Below are 20,961 nucleotides of genomic sequence, written 5' to 3' on the forward strand. Positions count from 1 at the left end.
CTAAATATATATAGCTTAGCTGAATAGTAACTAAATAGAGATGTAACTATTGTCAGATTTCTGAAATCAAGAGAAGTAATGTGTTTCTCTGATTTTTTAAAAAAAGACTTGAGGGTCTCTTCTATAATTGTTGGCTTAAATGAGGAAAAAGGAAACAAAATCTTTTCTAACCAACTTATATGCAATATTTAGACTGCTGCAGTGTAAACTATCAGAGTTGAGTTCAAATCCCAACTCCTTTATTTGCCACCTGGGGAATTTCAGGCAACTCCTTTGACCTTTTAAACTTTGTCATATGTAGAGTGGGAATTATACCACCTACCTTATAGGGTTATTATAAGATTAAATAAAATGACGTAAGTAAACAGTCAAGTCCCATGCCTAGCACAGATTGCAGGTTGAGAAAAAGAATAGCTGCTATTGATATCACCATTGTAATTATCATTATTAAGTGACTAAGAGTTCAAAGTGCTAGGATTCAGACAAACCTAGAATTCAACCAGAGTGCTTGAATTCAGGCAAATTCAAACTCTATCATTTAATTCTGTCTCTTAAGTCATGGTTTCTTCAGTGTTATAGTGAGGACTGAATAAAATAATATAACATAAAATGCTTAGCATTAATCCTGGCACATAACTAATCACTAAATAAGCATATTAACAGCTATAGCACTGTTTTCATTATCATTAGCACTATCATTATTCCACCATAGAACCTGGCCAAAAGCCTAACATTTTTTCAGATTATTTCCAAAGTTCCCCTGTTATAAACAGTGCCATGCATGTATCTTCCATTTCTGCTATTATCACCACCACACATACACATACACATGCACACAATTCAGTAATCACTTATTACTTGTTTAATTAAGTAATTTCTTCTAATGATCATGTCAGGTATTTGTGGTTGCTGTATGTGGCTAGGGAGGTACCAGAATGGGCCTCTATCTTTCTTACATAATCAAATTTATAGCAACAGATTTAAGTGCATTTTTTCATTTCAATAAAACTGATATGTAGATTTATCCAAATTTTTTTAAAGAATCCCTGCACTTATAATAACATTTTCATTTGTCTTTTCCATACATAGGAACTCCCTATAGCTACCATTGCTTATAAGATTGTGTTACTGCAGCAAATAGAAGATACGCTAGCTAGATTAGGCAGAATGATATCAATTAGAGGGTTACTAATTAGAAGGTATTAATCAAAGGGGATAAATCAGATGTGTTAAGTATTCATCAGCAGTATTTCTCATTTACATTAGATAGCTCAGAAACTGGGAGGGCCAGTAGAGATACGGATGTCAAATAAACATATGAAAAAAATGCTTAGCTTGAGCAACATGGCAAAACCTGTTACTACTAAAAATACAAAAATTAGCCAGACGAGGTGTGTGCACCTGTAGTCCCAGCTACTTGGGAGGCTGAAGTGGGAGGATAACTTGAGCCCAGGAGGTCAAGGCTGCAGTGAGCTATGTTTCTGCCACTGCACTCCAGCCTGGGTGACAAAGTGACACCTTGTCTTAAAAAAATAAAGAGCTCAATATTATTAGTCATTAGGGACATGCAAATTAAAACCACAATGAGGCTAGATGCCATGGCTCACACCTGTAATCCAGCACTTTGGAAGGCCATGGCAGGCGGATGGCTTGAGTCCAGAAATTCGAGACCAGCCTGGGCAACATGGCAAAACCCTGTCTCTACAAAAAAATATAAAAAATTAGTTGGGCATGGTGGCACATACCTGTAGTCCCATCTACTCAGGCGGCTGAGACGGGAGGATCATGTGAGCCCAAGGTCAAGGCTGCAGTGAGCTGTGATCACACTACTGCACCCTAGCCTGAGTGACAGAGTGAGACCCTGTCTCAAAAACGATCAATAAATAAATAGATTAATTAATTAAAATAAAACTTAATTGAGGCACTACTATACAACCACTAGAATGACTAAAGTTTTAAAACTGGCAGTATCAAGTGCTGATGGCAGTACACAGCAACTGAAACACTCATACATTGCTGCTGAGAATGAAAAACTTATATAGTCACTTTGGAAAGTAGTTCGCATTTTTAAAATAAAGTTAAACATGTATCTGCCATCCAGCTCAGCAATTCCACTCCTAGGTATTGGTGTAAGAGAAAGAAAAATATAAGTCCAAATAAAAACCTATGTCCACATATTTATAGCAACTTAATTCATAATGATAAAAATGAGAAACAACCCAGATGTCCCTCAATTGGCATATAGATAAATCATTTGTGGTACATCCATGCAATAGAATACTACTCAGCAATAAAAAGGACCAGACTACTCACATATATAGCAACCTGGATGAGTCTCAAATGTGAAAGAAGGCAGACACAGCAGGTTTATATACTGAGGTTTATATATTGAGGAAATTCCATTTCCTCAATGTTTTGGACAACTGTGTCTGTTCTATTAGACTGTGATCTTGATCCGAGTGTGTAGTTCTTTGCACCAAGATTACATCAAAGTCAATGAATTGGAAGCAGAAATGCCAAAATTTTTTTTTGAGATGGAATCCTGTTCTGTTGCCCAGGCTGGAGTGTAGTGGCATGATCTCAGCTCATTACAACCTCTGCCTCCCAGGTTCAAGCAATTCTCCTGCCTTAACCTCCCAAGTAGCTGGGATTATAGGCACACACCACCATGTCCAGCTAATTTTTTTGTAAATTTAGTAGAGACAGGGTTTTACCATGTTGGCCAGGCTGGTGTCGAATTCCTGACCTCAGGTGATCCACCCACCTTGGCCTCCCAAAGTGCTGGGGTTACAGGTGTGAGCCACTGTGTCCAGCCTCAGAAATGCCAAATCTGATCAGTTTAGAGAGTAAGGTTTAGCTCTGAAGGGAATCAGAGATCCAGATTGGGCCAAAGGTCAATACAGGGTATTTTGGGGTAAATCGGGGTACACAGGACTATCAACATGAGGGCAGGAAGCAGAATTTGGGCCTGCTGGATCTGCTGAACAGCATGAATGTCTACATTGATGGATCCTACTCAAGTCTGCTGACTCATATAGCCTTCAACCTCCAGAGAACATAGCACTTCTTTGATGATCACTGATTAAAACTGATTGCAGTTGCATCCAGGGTCATGATTTACCTGCTTTTGACAAATTTGCAGTTTTGCTTTGCTTGTCTATTTGCAATATGCATTACTAATCCTCCTTAGCAACTCACAAGGATTGGAAGTGATAGAAACTACACTAACAGGTTAACTCCAGAGCTGTGTGAGATTCATCGTGCTTCTGGTTGTTTCCCGGCCAATGTAAGATTCCGAAGCAAAGGACCGTCTTAATTGAAGTATTTTTAATGTGGCAGATTTTATAATGATAAATTTAACTCAGATGTAATCTGTGCCTTGTGAGTACAACAAAGCAACATATGATATAAAGAAAAGAGCCTGTAAGGGTAGAACTTGGCAGACTTAGATTCTTATCCGTGGACTCAACCTGTTCAACCTTAGGCCATTTAACCTCTCGCTTTCCTTAGAGGTGCCATTCAGCTCTAGTATTAATTCCATGATTCTGAAAGCAGGTGATAGTGTGACTGGAAGGAGGAATGAAAGAAGCTTTTTCAATTACTAGACTTTAAAGCTTTTAGTTTTGACTTCTAGGCTTCCGACCTCAGAATGGTAGACCTGAGTGGAGTCCAGTGTTTACATGATAGCATGTCTATTTTGGAAAAGACTGGCAGGTGTTTATAGATGAGATTGGAAACGTACTTAGGTTGTTCTTGCAACCAGAGGCCCATAATCGAGTTTTTATACTTTTCCTTAGAGGTATATATTACAATGACTCACTGTAAGAAACAATATTATTGCTCATATTAAATATTCTATAACTAGCATTTCCACGTCTTTAAAAGAGTTGCATTTTCTTCTAGAAAGGCAAATTTTATTTTTGACATGGTGGTACGTTTTTTTTCAAGCTCATAATCTAGTTCGTGCCATGTCAGTGAAACCTTAGTAGTATTTAAGACTGGATTGAAATATTGGTAATTAGTTCCACAGAGATGTTTGCCTACATGAGGCGAACCTCTAAAGTTAAATCTTTGATGCATATGTGCGTTTTTCATTTCATATTTTCAATTCTTCCAAACCATTTCTCTTTGTAGTCAAATTCATTGTAATCCCATCACGAAAGTGTTGATCTTTTAGTAACCTTTTTTGAAGCATTGTATTAATCCACATTCCCTCACGATAACAGACGGTTTGTATCAAACATATCATGCAGCTTAGCTCAAGCCACATATGGAACTCATAAGCCAGGCAATAAGTGGCTTTGTGTGGATGAATGTAGTTTGGAAGGGTGGGGACATGGATGTGTGTTTTCTAAACTGCATTTCTCCTCTGCCAAAACCCAAATGACACAATGATTCCTGAATCCCCAGAGGCTGTCCTGGCCTGGAAAAAAATTGTGTTTAAAAAATAAAAACAAAATTGAGCACTTTGGTATTAAACCTCTCAGCTCAATAGGAGGATGCTTACTGGATGCCAGAACTCAGCATTTATTTCTCAGCAGTACAATCATACTACATTTTAAATATGATCTCCAGAGTGGCAAGTGGTCTTCCCTTGTCAATGGAGCAACAATTATCAAGCTGCATGAACTAGCTAATTCCAACTGCAAGAGCTCTGACATCATGGTTTAACTGTCTTATTTGATGAAATGCAAAGTGGATGTATAGTGATTTGAGAAGAAACCAGCATGTGGCTTTGGAAAAATGCTCTATTTTTATACAAAAAGGGGGTATAGGAGAAGAAAACAGAGAACGTAGATAGTTAATGGAATTGACATGACTGTAATTTTCTGTTGTGGTCTGAACATACTTGTTGCTTGGGTTTTCTTTCTTTTTGCCTGTTCCAGTAACTATAAAGCCAGATCTTCCTGGGTTTTTTAGTATAGGGATTATCTTTTGCTACCAGACAATACAGTTTGTTAATTTTTCCAGGGAAACCACGAACATTGTTTCTCCCCACTTCCCATCTAACTTATTAAATAAGTGTGATTTTCACCTTGGTTGCCTACTAGCCATAGAGTTGAACAAAATCTTAACTGCCCCATGAAGTCCTAAATCAAAGTAAAGCTGAAATTCAAACTAATTGAAACCAAAATTCCACTTAAGACTGCTTAGACTCTTTGGGTGGTGGTGGTGCAGTAGGAAGTTATTACAAAAGGTGTTTATTTCAGAGGCTAATTTGAGGCAGTTAGACAGACCCAAAGCAATATTTTATTTGCCTGGTTTTCTTGGCATCTGCCTTCCCCTATCAAAAATGAGAGCAGAAGAAGCCGTAATGTTTAGGGAAGTGTAGTATTGATAATAGTTGGTGAGGGCAGGTGTTGATGGAACCTGAAGTAAGACTTCTTACAGGCAAGAGTACTTCAGTCTTTTAGCCTGTCTATAGCTGCCTCTCCAGTTGTTTTCCTCATTCATTCTCTTGCTTAAAACTCTGGAGCAGGTTCTTACTGCTAACCAGCAAGATAAAGTTGAACTCTTCAGCTTAGCACTGTTAGCCCTCAGCAGTTTTAATGACTACCCACTAAAAGTCAGGCCTCAGGAACTTCAGGAACTTCTACTCTCTATAAAAATCCTAAGTGAACTCTTGCAACTATCTTATGAGATAAACATTGTTGGTCCTGTTTTACAGACAAGGCACAGATTGGTTATGTAACTTGCTCAAGGTTATACATATTATATGGTGAAAATAGGCTATGAGTCCAGGCTTCTCATTCCAAAGACAGAGAGGTGACTCACATTGCCTCGTCTAGTGGACACTCAGGAAATATTTGTTGAATGAATGAGTAGGACGTATAGGGACTTAGTAAATGTAGTCTTTCTGCCCTTTCCCTATCTTTGTCCTTACCTCGTCCTTTCCTCCTTGACCTGGTTTCTTCTTTTCCTTTCTATTTTTACTAATACCTTTACCAGGGAGTTAACTTGTTGAAGATTACTGAATTTTTCAAAGTTTGAAAATCATTTGACTACCCCAAGCAAGGAAGGAGTTTGCATGATCATACAGCAGAGCTGGGTCTTTCACCAAATCTCCTGACCGCTCACATCATGTATCAGTCTTTCCATTTCACTATATAATTATTTCAAAGATATTGACATGTGTGTGTTTATTACTGCTTCTCTGGAGTACATGCAGTCAGAAGCTTAATAAAAATTAGCATTTAAAAAAGTGAGCAGTATACTGAAGATTTTCCCTTTGATTTGAAGTAACTCTTTCCTTCTTCCTTTTCTGCCTCCCGTTAGTAGTTAAGTGGTAAGCCATTACTGAGCACCGCCTTTATGCCTAGCCTAGTGGTAGATGCTATGATGACGATAATATGGAGAGTATATATATGTATTAATAATGATAACAGGTATTTTATATCGAGCACTTACGATGTACCAGATATTATTTTGGACACTCTATATACTCTATCTTATTTAAACTTTACAACAACTCTGCAAGGCAGGCAACATTCCCATTTTACAAGTAAGGAAATGGAGTCTCACAGAAGTGACTTATTCAAAGTTGAACAACTAGTAAGTGACAGTACTGGTATTCAAACCCAGCTCTTCTGCATTTAAGCTTATTCTACTGTGTCATGATGCCTCTCATTTCTTCCTATACCATATTAATTTAATTTGTTAATTAACAAATATCAAGTACCTATCCTGTTAAGACTTTCCAAAAAGAACACATGGAAAAGTGGTATAGGGAGGAGTTTAGGGTAAAGGGTAAAATGTCCCCAGATCTAGAGTAACCAGAGAACTTCTAATGGAAAATGGAACTTCTGTTGGTTCTTTGAAAATAAATAAAACATGAGGTACAGAATGCCTAGAGAGAGACATAGAGACAGGAAAGAGAGCTTTCTGCCAGAATAATGAGTACTGTGTAAAAAGCTATCAGGAGAGTTGTTAGCCAATATTGAAAAGCTGGTTTTTTATATATAAAATCCCATATATATATGTGTGTGTGTTATTTATTTATCTATTTATTTAGACACAGAGTCTCTGTTGCCCAGGCTGGAATGCAGTGGCACAATCTTGGCTCACTGCAATCCCCACCTCCCAGGTTCAAGTGATTCTCATGCCTCAGCCTCCCAAGTTGCTGGGATTACAGGCACATGCCACAACGCCTGGCCAATTTTTGTATTTGTAGCAGAGACAGGGTTTCGCCATGTTGGCCAGGCTGGTCTTGAGCTCCTGGACTCAAGCAAGCCGCCTGCCTGAATATGTATGTTTAAGTCATTTCTCTTCTGAAACGCTACTAATAAGGTTAAATAATTTTAAAATTATAAATTCACATGGTTGAAAAGAACAGACAAGACCAGAAAATTTTAAAAATTGCAGGTAAATGAATGAATGACAAACTGATTTGGCAGAAGCTTTTAAGAAGCGATGTAATCCAAACCACAGACTCCAAAAGGCTATAATGGTACCAAGTACCTCATGAAGTTCAGGGACAATATATAGAGCTAAACATAGGAGAGTAGGTTGACAGTCTGTAAAAAGAAAGAGAAGTAACACTCCCAGTTCGCTTTTCCCACTCTGTAGCCAATAACTACATTCCCACATGCCCTAGGGGGAAACTGAAGGTTTACTTGCTGAAAAGGATTGAACCCAGAAAGCTCTGAACCTAAATTGCTTGATACACTGGGAACAAGAAGGAAGGTGCCTTACCAAAAGGCAATGAAGTGAAAGTATAACATCCTAACACAGAGTTCCCCAACTGCCTTTTCCAACTTTACTTCCCAAATTAGATCCAGATTATGCCTTAAGACAGAAGGTTGGAGGATTCTTTCTGGAAAAAAAAAAAAAAAAAAAAACAGAGGCAGCATTGAGAGATAATTGGGGCTGACATGTTCCCGGTGAAAAGGCTGGATTTCCATCCACTCATTCTACAGTGAACCCTTCCCCCACAGCCAGTCATCAAGCACTGCCAATGCACAGACTTCCTTCACAGCTTTTTAGAATCTCACAGTCTCACTTGTAAAGAAACCTAACAGCCAAAGATTACTAGAGATTAAAGGAAAGCCTCTAATATTAAAAAAAAAAAGTCTAAAATAAAATGAAAAAAAAAAAAAAAATCCAGAGGGCAAAATGGTAAAATGAAGAAGGAGGAGGAGACAAATAATAATAATAGAAGAAAATGATCAGGATTAGGCAATAAGAGTATTCATATTGAAAGGACATACTAAGTGCCCAGCCCAGGGAATGGAAACAGACTGAAAATGATGAATGAAAGACCCAAATGAAGGCTTATCACTATGCAATTTCAGAATACTAAGGTTAAAGAAGAAAGTCCTGAAAGCTTCCAGAGAGAAGAATCAGCTTACATTCAAAGGATCAGGAACCAGAATGTTATCAAGTTTCTCAGTTGCCACGTGCAAAGCTAAATGACAGTAAATAAATACTTTGGAAATACCTAAGAAAAATTATTTCCAGCCTTGAATTCTATACCTAGGCAAACTATCATTCAAGTGTAAGAGTGGAATAATTATATTTTCAAATATTCAAGGTGTCATAAAGTTACCTTCCATGCTATCCTTTCCCAGAAAGATATTATAGGATACACTCCACCAAGATGAGGCAGTAGATCAAGAAAGAAGACAATTTGGGAACCAACAGCTTCAGCACAGGAGAAAAGTAAATAAAATTTCCAGCATGATGGAGAAAGAAACTTGTAAGAAGATAATGCAGCAGGCCTAGCTAGCAGCCAGTTCAGGTTGAAGCAGAGAGAGGAAGCTTCAGGAAATATATTTCTAAGTGCAAAATGGACTTGATCAATTACATGATGTGTTTAGTTAGATTGAGAAGAGCTTTAAAGTTTTTTATTTTATTTTATTTTATTTTAAGACAGGGTCTCACTCTTACTACCCAGGCTGGAGTGCAGTGGCACAATCTTAGCTCACTGTGGCCTCAACCTCCCAGGCTCAAGCGATCCTCCCACCTCGCCTCCTGAGTAGCTGGGACCACAGGCATGTACCACCATGCTCGGCTAATTTTTTGTATTTTTGGTAGAGACAGTGTTTCATCATGTTGCCCAGACTGGTCTCAAACTCCACCTGCCTCGACTTCCCAGAGCGCTGGGATTACAGGCATGAGCCACTGTGCCCAGCCAGTTTTAAGGTTTTTGTCAGAGTTTGGGGAGTATGTAGTGACAGATATATAGAAAAGCTCCACTGGTGGAAAAAATGGCAGTTATCACTTCCAGTAAAACAAACAAAAAAGTCCAGTGAAGGGACAGTACCTCATATGGCTCAGCAGAGAAGAGTATTTATGTAGATATAATGAGGTAAACAATAAATATTAATGTAATTTAAAATGTGATATTGACTGATTGAGAAGATGAGAGAGGGAACTACGGGTGGGAGGGCAGAGTCAAGAGCCACTGCGCCCGGCCAAGTTTTCGTATTCTTTAATGAAAAGCCAGTAGACAATGTATAGAAAAGGGAATAAAATGTGCGTGTGAGAGCAAAGTGGTGTAAGAGTGCTAAATTCTCATCCTTCATGGTGGGAGCATAGTAGATGATGTCTGTGACTGGAGGGGAAGGGAGAATAAGAAACTTTAATATAAGCATAGTATTTAGAAATATTCAAGGTGAAGAAGAAACAGCTCAAAAGTATTCTCAGACTTTAGGGTAGATAGTAGAGCAGAGAGCTGCTGGTTTTTTTTTTCTTTCTTTCATTATAAATCCTTGATAGTGGTTTAGACTTGTTAAACAGTACTTATACTTTGTTAATAATAATATATGTGTTATGTATGCATTTATTTTTGAGTTATCTGTGTGGAAAATTGAAAGGGTAATATGGTAGAATTTGGAACTGTTATTAAGAGGTTCTAGCCTTGGCTTTGTCGCTTATTGTCCCTGTGACTTTGGGCAGGACACTCTTGTCTTCCCGAGCCTTAGTTTCTTCATTTATAAGAGGAGGAAGGTTGGAAAGATGATCTCCAGGATCTCTTTAAGCTTTAAAATCCAAAGATTCTGTTATTTAAAAAATAATAGTGCTGTGCAGCAAATGGAGAGTTAAGACCCAGGTGGAGGCTTAATTCCCACATTTTTCTTTCTTTGGTTAAAATCTGACTTGGAGAGAAATTTTCACTGTGGTCTCTGAGTTCAACACCCATCTTCCATTGTGGAACCTGGGGCAGACAATTGTCTGTGTATGCAGTCAGAGACGCATATCTTAGTGTTATTTCAGTATGTTTTTTTTTCTTGATGTTTAATATTTTTCAGTATGAATCACAGGTAAAATTTCCATGCCATGTGTAAACAATTTCACTTCTTATTGAAACAATGAATTCAGGAATGTCGTGTTAGGATATCAACCATTTTGCTTTTATCAATGTTTGGGAAAATGCATTTATATTAGTATAAGAAATGATGTCATTTAATATGGGGTAGATCTTATAATTCAAGGTCAGCAAATCTCAGGAGGTGATTTAAGTCACCAAGCTAAGTTTGAAAAAGGAAAAGAATATTTTCCTTCTGCTTTCTCAAGTATTGTTACCAATTTTCTTCTCAGACTTTGGGGTAGATGGTAGAGTAGCATGGTTTGTGAAAAGGAGGCCCTGGCTAATCAGATCTTTGCCATTGAACCATGTGGCCCCGGATCATTTACTTCCCCTTTCTGGGCTTCAGTTTTCTCACCTGTAAAAGAAAAGGATTGGCTGAAATAATATTCAAGATACCTTTTAGTTTTAACATTGTATGTTTCTACCTCCTTACTGTATGTGTGTATCCATTGAAACCATTCAGGAGACCCCATTAGGTTTGGAGGTTTTTCTTAAAAAGCCCAGAATCAGTGAGAGTGAACTCTTTCTCTCAGTGTCACTCCAGCAGAGAAAAATCAGTAGAATACTAGAGTCAAACAAAAGAAAATTGTTTTTAGTAGGTCTTTGTTTGTGCCCCCTGTCGTCTAACTCTGAAGGCCTGCTTTCCATTCACGTGATTTGTGGTTTTATTTTTTAAGAAAGGGATATTTTTAAGTTTGACTTACCCACTCTTAAGTTTTAGTGCTGAAAGGGTTAAACCTTAAGACTGACACCCCTTCACATTTGTACACCAGCATACATTTTATAAAGTCTGTAAACTCTCTTGATGTGTAATATGTCATTGGAAAAACACATTTTTGCAGAGCTGTGTTGTGTACTTACTGTGCGTTTGATGTGTGGATGAGCATGCGTGTGAATATGCACATCCACAGTCTCCATTATGGTCAGTTAGGGAAGCAAATGGTGATACTCAGAGACACAGTGAAAGGAAGTGAAGGGCAGACAGATAAAAACCATTAGCAAGTTATCCAAAGTACTCAGAAAGACACTTAATTTTAGAAAATTGACCTCTAGCAGAAATATGTCAAACAAAGGACAGATCTAGCCCACAAGCCGGAAGTTTCCCTATACCACCTCTGCAGCTATGTGCTGTGGTCTGGACAAAGAGGAACATTAGAGACTCAAGAGAAATACAGAACACAGCCTCTGTCAAAAGTGACTTGCAGTTTATTTGTTTAATGAGCATTGATTAAGTACTAGCACTATGCCAGACGCTGTTGGGAGTCAGAGGTGAATACAGGATGGTCCTTACCCTTGTTTATACAAAGGAAAGGGCTAGTGAAAGAACGGAGGCTGGCAGTATCTGAAAAGAAACACTGGTTTTCTGGTATATGTCCTTGGAGTTGGTGTTAGTTAGCAAACCCTACCAGGGGTCTGGGAGTAGAAAAGAAGGCTAGATACAGGGGTCTTTGAAATATCCTGATTCCACAGTTGGTCACTGTTAGTCTTCTCTAAGTTTAGGGGGCAAGAGAACAGTAAGTAGATGACGAGGCTACAATAAATACCATCATAATTTAAGTGAGCATATTCATACACATGCCATATGTCAGATACCCAGTAAGTGGATAGTACTGTGAGGCTGATAATAGTATCATACATTTACATTTCCTCTTGTTTAGTGGTTCATTTTTCCGAAGCTTACAATCTGCAAAAGATCTTTAATTCTGTTTTTTCACCTTCACAGTTAAGATATCAGCATGGACTAGGGACTCCAGACTTGCGGCAAACCCTTCCCAACCTGAAAAACTTCATGGAACATGGACTCATGGTCAGGTGGTGAGTAGCTCTCACATGACAGGAACTGTCATGTGGATAATGATCCTGCAAATCTTTTCTGACTTCCACATTGCTCCACACCTGCCTCGGAGTTTTCTTCTGGAATGAGCTATCTGAGGAAAACGAAAGGCGCCATCACACTTGGGTAGATCTAAGCTCCCGTCTGGCTAAGGAGGATGAAGCCCCCTTGGAAGGAGGAGGGGTCAAGGGGGTGTTGAACTTTGGGAAGTTGGCTGAGCAAGGAGCCCTTGAGGGCACTGCTGGAGAGATAAACTGAAGACGGCCTATATGATTTATGATAAGGGAGACCCAGAGTCCCTCGGAACTTTCCAAAGAACAAGCGAAGGGCCTGTTTATAGAATGAGCATCAGGAGCATGAAGCGAAGAAAGAAAATAAGGAATAGATTGGGAGGTCAGGACTTAGTTTGAGACCAGGAGGTACATTCTGAAATGTTCCTTGTATTTGGTGTCATTACCTGTTTAACCGTGAGGGCAAGCTGCTGCTGAGAGTGCTCCGTCAGGATAGACACGGACCTTTTAAAAAGAGAAGGGGAGAAGGGAAGTCTGATACACACAAGACATTAGATTCATTCACTTGACTTAAATGGAAAGCTGTTGGCTGTATCCATTTAGTAATTCTTAAAGTTTGAATCCTTGGGTAGTGGGCCGTAACTTACAAAATCACATGCCTGTAGAGTTAGACAGCTGGGGGCAGCACTGGCTTCTGATTCCAGGTATTTTTCTCATCATCTGCTGTGTGGATCTGAAATTCTACCTCTCTGAAATTTGATTTCCTCTGCTGTGGCTTCAGAAAAGTAAAAAATCTGTGGTTGGTCTTCACTTTGATGTTTTATATTTTTGTCCCATATGATTTTCAAAATGGCAAGTTCCAGATGTCTGGTCTTAGATAGGACTCCTGTTAAGCAAATACACAACTGTTTAAAGAATTCCATTCGAAGCATCAAAATAATTATTAAAGCTTGGTGTGGATATGGACCTGGCTGCCTTCAGGAATATGAGAGAGGAATTAAGTTTTAATGTAAAGTCATAAGAACAATAAAAGTGAGCTAGCAGACATTTATTTAGTGTTGTCTCTGTGTAAAGCTCTGTGATAGGCGCTCTGGAGAGAAACAAGAAGGCTCAAGCTCTGTCCCCAAGAAATTTGTAGTCCAGTTGGAAACAAGGCGTAGAATTCATGGAGAGGTTTTCTAACACAATGGCAAATAACCTAAAATGATGAGAAAAGTGGCAACCCACAATGCTAATTAATCACACTGAATGAATCTTGCTCAGTACAGATAGCAGACTGTTGCTGTACCATTTATTGAAGTGTCTGTCTTTTCTCCACTGATGATAATGGCGTCTCTTTTGTAAACCAAGTTTGCTTATCCACATAGATCCATTCCCAGACTCCCTATTCTGTTATGTTGCTTTATTTGACTATCCATCACTTAGTATCATTTTTAATTATTGTAAGATGTAATTTCTAAAAGTCCTGTTGAGATTTGTGGATGAACTAAAAATCAAAATGTTCATTTTACTACTGATAACGCAGTTTGGAAAATGGGGCTTTAGATTTGCAATAAAGCGGGCTTGCAAAGTATCACTCAAAATTAAACTTATCCTCGTAATCACAATGTGAACTAGCGAGCCACAGGTTTTCCCTCCACAGGCAGGCCCTTTACTACATCGTCAGAGAGTGATCAAGCGACTTCTCTGCAGGAGCCCAGATAGGGCTGAGCCAAGAATACCCAGATGCTATTTTCACCAATCTAAATTCACCAATCAGAAAGGTTTATCCTCCTCTGAGAGAGTGAGAGGATGGAAAGAGCCAAGGGTGTTAACTCCTAAACCATGTTCCTTCATAGGAAGGGAAAAGGAAAATACCTCCAACTTTCTTGAAAATCTGGTAGACAAAAGCTCCTGTGTAAAGTTGCTCTTCAAAACTCGTGGCTTTTCTTGACTTGTGAGTCTTTGAGTGATGTCACAGCTTTATGACATTGGGTCTTCCTAACTATGAACATATTATATCACTTGCTTTTTTAAAACATACCTCCGTGAAGTTTATGATTTTCTACATGAAGGTCTATGCATCACTTATACTTAGTCTTACTAGCTAACAGTTTTGGTTACTGTTATAAATGTTTTTATTATAATAATTAATTTTTTGTGGCTGGTATACAGGAATACCACTGATTTTTAGTATTTTGAGAGTGTGTTCCGGCAACCTTTCTAACATTAATTACAATAGTTTTTTTTGATTCCCTTGGATTTTTTGTGTATACAATCATATTTTTAGTGAATAATGGTATTGTTTCTATTTTTATATTTTTATAATTTTGTTACTTGTTCTTGTCTTTGTTTTATTACAGAATAGGAGCAGTGACAGTGGATATCCTTGTCTTGTTCCTGACTTCAAAGAGAATGCTTCTAATTTTTCACCATTAAGTATTCTATTTATAGATTTGGGTAGATATCCTGCATTAGCAAAAGGAAAAAATTTTCTATTCTCAGCTTACTAAGAGTTGTTTTATAATCATGAATGTGTATATTTTGAATTTTATCAAATGTTTGTTTTGAATCTATTGAGATAACACTACATTTTTCTAATGTTAAGCTATCTTTGCCTCCTGGTCATGATGTGTTATTTTTTCCTACATTATTGGATTCCTTGGCTAATTTTTTAGAATGTCCCTATCTGCAAACTGAAATGAGACTGGCCTACAGTTTTTCTTTCACATAAACTCCCTGTCTGATTTTGGTTAGAACGTGACCAAACATGATGAGGTCATAACAACCTCATCAAGTAGATTGAGGATCTTTATCTTCTTTTCTATTCTCCAGAACAGTTTATATAAAATAGGAGGAAGTAGCTCTGTCTTAAAGGAACCTAGGTAAAAACTAGTGTTTTTTGTTTATTGCTGGAAAGAGTATAGATTTTTAACAACTGATTTAATTTCTATAATGCTTTCAGGTCTATTGCTGTTCTATGTTTCCAATTCCTCATTAACTCACTCCAGTCTGATTTTTAGTTCTACGAGTATACTGAAATTCCTTTTATCCAGCTTGGTGCCTCCAAACATAGACCCAAACCCAAAGGTCACTTTTTGTCCTTGTCCTGTTGAGCATCTCAGTGGCACCTGGCCTTGCTGGCCCTTCCTGCCTTTCTGAAACAGCCTTCCGCATTGGCTTCCACAGGACTGCCCTTTGCTGGCTTTCCTGCTTCTGGCTTCTCCATGGTCCCACCTTAGGCCCTCTTCCCTTTTTCTCTCTCTACTCTCTTCTCTTTTTTTCTTTCCTCCTCCACCTCCTCTCTACTCTGTTTTTCTGTGTTGTCACCCATTCCCATCATTTGAAAACCATCTATATGCTTATGACTCCCAAAGTTTTGTTTGCAGTGTAAACCTCTCCTGCATGCTCTGGATAGCCAGGCTCTTACTTGACTCTGCCCCTGGAAGTATGACAAGCATCTCAGCCTCAACATAGTCTAAAACACTCTTTCCAACAGCATAATTCCTCTCAGCTAATGGGACCCTGTCCACCCAGTTGCTCAAACCAAGGAATCATCCTTGATCCCCTTGGATCCCCTTCTTTTATTCCCTCCTATCAGAGCTAATCTTACTCATCAGCAAGCCCTGTCATCACTACCTGCAAAATACATACCAATCTGTTCACCTCCCATCTCTCTGTTGCCACTCCGGTCCAAGCCACCACCCTTCTTACCCAAACAGCTGCACCAGTGCAATTTGTCTCCCTGATTTCACTCTTGTCCTGCCTCTATCTTAACCACTCTCCAGCTTCAGTGGCGAGAGTCAAATCCAAGGTATTTTCCAGTCTTCTTAGCCTCTGCCTCATCTGATACCACTCCCTCTCCACTCTCACGTCCTGTCACTGTACTGGCCTCTGTGTGCTTATGTGAATAAGCTCTTTCCTGTCTGACTTGTCGCGCTCACTGTTCCTCTGTGTAGAATGTGCTCTGTCTCTTCCTTCCTTCCTACCACCGTCCTCACCTCATCGCCTCAAAGAGAGGGAATAATTTAAGAAAAGCAGCTTTGTGAATACAGCAACTTTATTGGCAATGAATAGACACCTTGGCTGAAATGCATATTCATTTTGAGAATGAGGAGAATCTGGGCTTTATGGTTCTTTGGCAATCCTTTTTAAGAAAAAGAATACAAAATTACAAACAAAATTAGAAATGAAAAGACATTTGGAATGAGAAACAAATCACAACAAATTACTGGAACCTTAGAGATTAGGTCCCTTTCTTCTGAGATCTCTGTAGACAATTTACTCAAATTATCTCGTAGAAATACTTCCTCATTGCAACCTGACTGCCCTTCTCCTCCTAAAACACTGTCATTTCTAGCAACTCTCAGTTCGAAGGTATAGAGAAGTTAATTGACTTTCCAGGCATAGTTGACCCATGAACCTGTAGCAATAAAACTAGAATTTAGTTCTCCTGGCACTGATGTAGCAAACCCATTAAGCTCCAAGCTCATACATTTATAAATGTGGTGCCCCTCTGTGCCAGCTGTGCCAAGCACATTAACACTGAGTGAACAGGAATGTGCCACTTTATGGTACTGTAATGAAAAATAGGCTACTAAAGTAGATGCAAAGCACTGCAAAACGAATGCTACATATCGGTTCCAAGTAAAGATCACGGCGGGAAGCCAGGCTGGAAGGCACAAAGCTAAACAAAGCCGGAACAAGCACTTTGAGTCTCAGAGGAAATCTGAGAATTTCCGAGAGCAACCGTGGACTGAGGACTTACATCTCAAGCCCGCACTCCTTAGGGCAAAGGGTAAAAAAACTCAGGTTCCTAAGGGAGGCTCTTACAGCTTTTGTAAAGCAAAACACTTCCATTTTCTGTGTGGTTGTTACCATTCACAGATGGGTCCCTGTGGAAGCAGACTGCTGTATGTTCTTTTGGTGTTGAGGATTTCATACTGGCTGAGGATCAGTGCATTCACTGAATTCCTCCTTATGGTAAGCTTCAAAGTTATGTGACAGCTTGTTTTGTTTTATTTTGTAAAGAAAAAGCTGTGATAAAAATCCTTTTAATGAAGTAATTCTTTTTCTTCCACACTATGAGAAGTTCTTAGCTAATATCAGAGTGATTGGCCTGATTAATCCTAAAAGAAACCCCCATTTTTTTATGAACACAGTTGCATGGGCCGCGGCTCTCAGTGATTTATGCCAGGTCTTTCCAAAAGGAGTGCCCATTTTTTTCATCCTAATATTATAACCTAGTCATAACTGCCAAGCAGCACAATTTTGAAAAGCAGAATTTCAACTTAGAATCTGTGCTCTTTTGAATACTTTGATTAAAAGTCACCAGAATGTCATTTAAACATCCTGTTTTTATTTTATTATTGCCTGCAAAGTGATCCAAGACTCAGATTGACATGCACATGCACCGCCGATGTGGGTGCTGCGTTATGGTCCGGGAAGAATGTGCACACAAGCTGCTGCCTGATGGCTGCCTGTAAGACGATAAGCTTAGAACTGAAAGAGATTATGTGCTGAGGCTCCTGTGAATGGCTGCGTGATGGGGCCCCAGCATCCAGGTCCTGAGACAGTACCTTGATTTTGTCTCTCCACCACTCTCCCACCCTTTCTCAACTGACCCCCAGGCATAGCACTCACATTTGTGACCTCCGCTCTTTACTTAGGCAAGTTCCCACTACCCAGAATAGCCTGCCTCTTCCTCTGCCCTATCCAAATGTCGCTCTCACTTCAAGATCCAGCTCATATCCTACCTCATTCATTCACTCACCCATCACCACAGTGGCAGATACAGAGATAAGTATGTATTCCCTCAGTAGTTTAGATCCACTTCTCTGGCGAGCTTGCCCACTAGGCTTTTGAGCAGCTTGGGTCTGGGGACCATGTCTTACTCATCTCTGTGGTCCCAGCCTGGCATTACAGAAGCACTAGAGAAGGGAATAAAGAGACCATCTGAGCTGTTCTACTCATGGAATATGCTCCTCGAGCTTGTGTTCAAGGAGCTGACAGTCTAATCAAGGCAGTGAAATAGGAACAAACAACGTGTACTGAAAAGTAAAAAGTACAACATGCTATAAGAAAAATAGATGAGTTATTTTGAACATTCAGAGGAAGCCCTTTAGTTCCTGGTGTGAGGGGTGTAGACAAGCCTTCACTAAGGAGATGACATTTCAGTGGAGAGTGGACCTGGAGCAAAAGAAGAATTTGGCCACGTGAGGATTAGGGTATAGACAGAGTAGGTTAAGAAACAGTGGCCCAATTAGGTGGAAAGACGAGGACTATGAATTTGAATACCAGCACCACCATTTACTGTCTCTGTGACCTCAAACACATTTAAGCTGTCTGCCTCAATCCCTTTACCTATAAAATGAGGATAATGTGCCTACCTAATAGTGTGGTCATAAGAATTAAATATGTAAGTACCTAGCATACTGCCTGGCACTTAGTAATACTTAATAAGCAGTAGCTTTTATAATAAATAAATGAATCATAGTTACTATCTATATATTTTTAAAATCAAATTCATCCTTTGCTTTAGGTGTTTTTACTTTGACGTCTATAGTCATCTTACAGATAGGTATAGAATATGGTTCTTGTTCATATTTTGGCTCCTGCTCTCTTGTATGTTAATGGTGCAGAATATTTACCGTCTGTCTACGTCTCTCTCACTTTCCCCGTGTCCTTTATGAGACCACTCTGAGGCCTTAGAGATAAGTACCCTACAAATCTGTTTGTCTACAAACTTTTTTTTGGTACCTGCCTTCTTAGGTAACTCACCCATAGTTAGAAGTTACGAATAATAAAATCTCTTAGTTGCAAAACTTTCTATGTTTTTACTTAAGCTTGCAAGAACCCTGTGAGGGTACCTGGGCAAGAATAATGACCACTATTTTACAAACCAAAAAACTGAGACTCAGAGTGCCAAGCAACTTGTCAAGATCACATGGTACAGGTGATGGAACTGGGACCAGAAACCCAGAGTATCTGACTCCTAATCCCATATTATTTTTACCATATCACAGTGCCTTTTCTTGGGTAATGGCCATTCTGTTCTTGCTCTCCTGTCTCTGTGCCACCTCTATAGGTAGTGCCTCCTACCTTCCTCGGGGAAACCCACCAGAGTCAAATCCAGAGCACTGGAAAGATACACTGCAAAATTAGGCAGCAGGCCTGGTGGAAACATTCCTTGTTGTTTATTCTACCCCGTTTACCTCAGAGAGGGAGGAAACTAAAAGTCATAAAACTTTGGGAAGAATTTAAGAACTTTAAGACTGAAAGAAACAAAAATGATCATGTTTCATCTTCATTGGTTAAGAAACAGGAACACGGAAGAAGGAAGTATATGGGTTTGGTAGTGGCCTAAAGCTCATTTGCCCATAGTGTTTGTGGAACGCGTCCTGGAATGACATGTTCTTTTCTCTGAATAAGAAAAAAGAAGAAGAAAAAGAAGATAAAAGCAAGATTTCAAACCATCTTTCAGGTTTTTTTCATAGAATTTTTTATCCTAAGTTTAATTTTTCCTGATTATAAAGCTTAAACTCTGTAATACCTTCATGTATGACAGTATGATACAGAGGAACGAACGCTAGATTTGGGAATCAGAAAATGTAGGTTCCAGTTTCACCTCTATCACTTAATTTCATAAGTTGTTTCTGAGTATCAGTTTTTTAAAATGGAGTTAATAGCACCAGTTATTGGGAAATATTTCCCAAGCATAGTTTTTGTAGGCCAAATGAGATAATGTCCGTCAAAGTGGTTTATAAACTAAAATGAACTGTGGAAAGTATTATTAAGTATTATTTTTGTATTTGACAATTCATTAAGTGTCTCTTCTGCATATAGATTATTCAGGAGACAACGGAAGATTCAAAATGGTAAGATTTTCCCTGCCCTTGCTTAGTTGACAGTTGTTTAGTTTACAATCTAGATTATTAGATAAGACACATTAAATATTTTGAAGGACATGACTTGCAAAAATATTCCTATACATCGTTCACTCCCGCTGTGGTTCAGGACTTACAAGCTGAGGCCCGACTTTAGCGTGTGGTCTGCCGCAGTGATGGAGGGCAATGCTGGGCTGACTTATTTTGTTTTAGGGCCAGGCAAGCTATGTTTACAGAGACAGAATCAATCTCAGTGACCTTAATAAGAGGACAGAGCACTGAGAAGTATCCTTGGTCAAAAGCATGCTAGAATATTTCTCCAAAGTACTGTAGGGTTTAACAAACACTGATGTTTAATGTTGGTAGAAGCAACTCGTGGCTTTAAGTGAGGCCATCTCACTTTAGTGGTAAAATCTCCAAATAGTGCTTCTGCTGACCTATTTCTTTCTTTCTTTCTTTCTTTTTTTTTTTTAGTATATTTTATTGCACTTTAGTTTCTGGGGTGCATGTGCAGAACATGCAGGATTATTGCATAGGTACATACATAGCAATGTGGTTTGCTGCCTTCCTCCCCATCACCTATATCTGGCATTTCTCCCCATGTTATCCCTCCCCAACTCCCTACTCCCCGCTGTCCCTCCCCTAGTCCTCCCCAACAGACCCCAATGTGTGATGCTCCCCTCCCTGTGTCCATGTGTTCTCGTTGTTCAACACACACCGTGAGTGAGAACATGCGGTGTTTGATTTTTTTCTGCTGACCTATTTCTAATGTAGTCTTCTATTCCTTTTGGTAAGTAGAATCAAGCTATAGCTTTAAATAAAAGTATTAGAAGAAGAAAATACCTAAGAACTTTGACACTCATTTAGGAAAATGTTTTTTCAGTAAACTGAGAGTAATGAAAATCTAGAATAAGTGAGCCAGTCTGCTTTCCTTAAAATCAA

At 39.0% G+C, this 20,961-nt stretch overlaps 1 protein-coding gene across 4 annotated transcripts in view; it reads left to right on the top strand.

The window, feature by feature from the left end:
• Positions 1-20,961, top strand: part of UVRAG (UV radiation resistance associated) — a 311,056-nt gene that overhangs the window by 272,585 nt on the left and 17,510 nt on the right. For 2 of the 4 annotated variants that reach the window (XM_064365305.1, XM_012469641.3), the window contains exon 14: positions 12,033-12,124. In XM_064365305.1, coding sequence (XP_064221375.1) covers positions 12,033-12,124 — 92 coding nt within the window. The other 2 variants (XM_064365303.1, XM_064365304.1) reach the window with 2 other exon arrangements.

The sequence above is a fragment of the Aotus nancymaae genome, unplaced genomic scaffold (genome assembly GCF_030222135.1).
Source record: "Aotus nancymaae isolate 86718 unplaced genomic scaffold, 86718_ANA_hifiasm-v0.15.2.pri h1tg000059l, whole genome shotgun sequence".
Lineage (NCBI taxonomy): Eukaryota > Metazoa > Chordata > Mammalia > Primates > Aotidae > Aotus > Aotus nancymaae.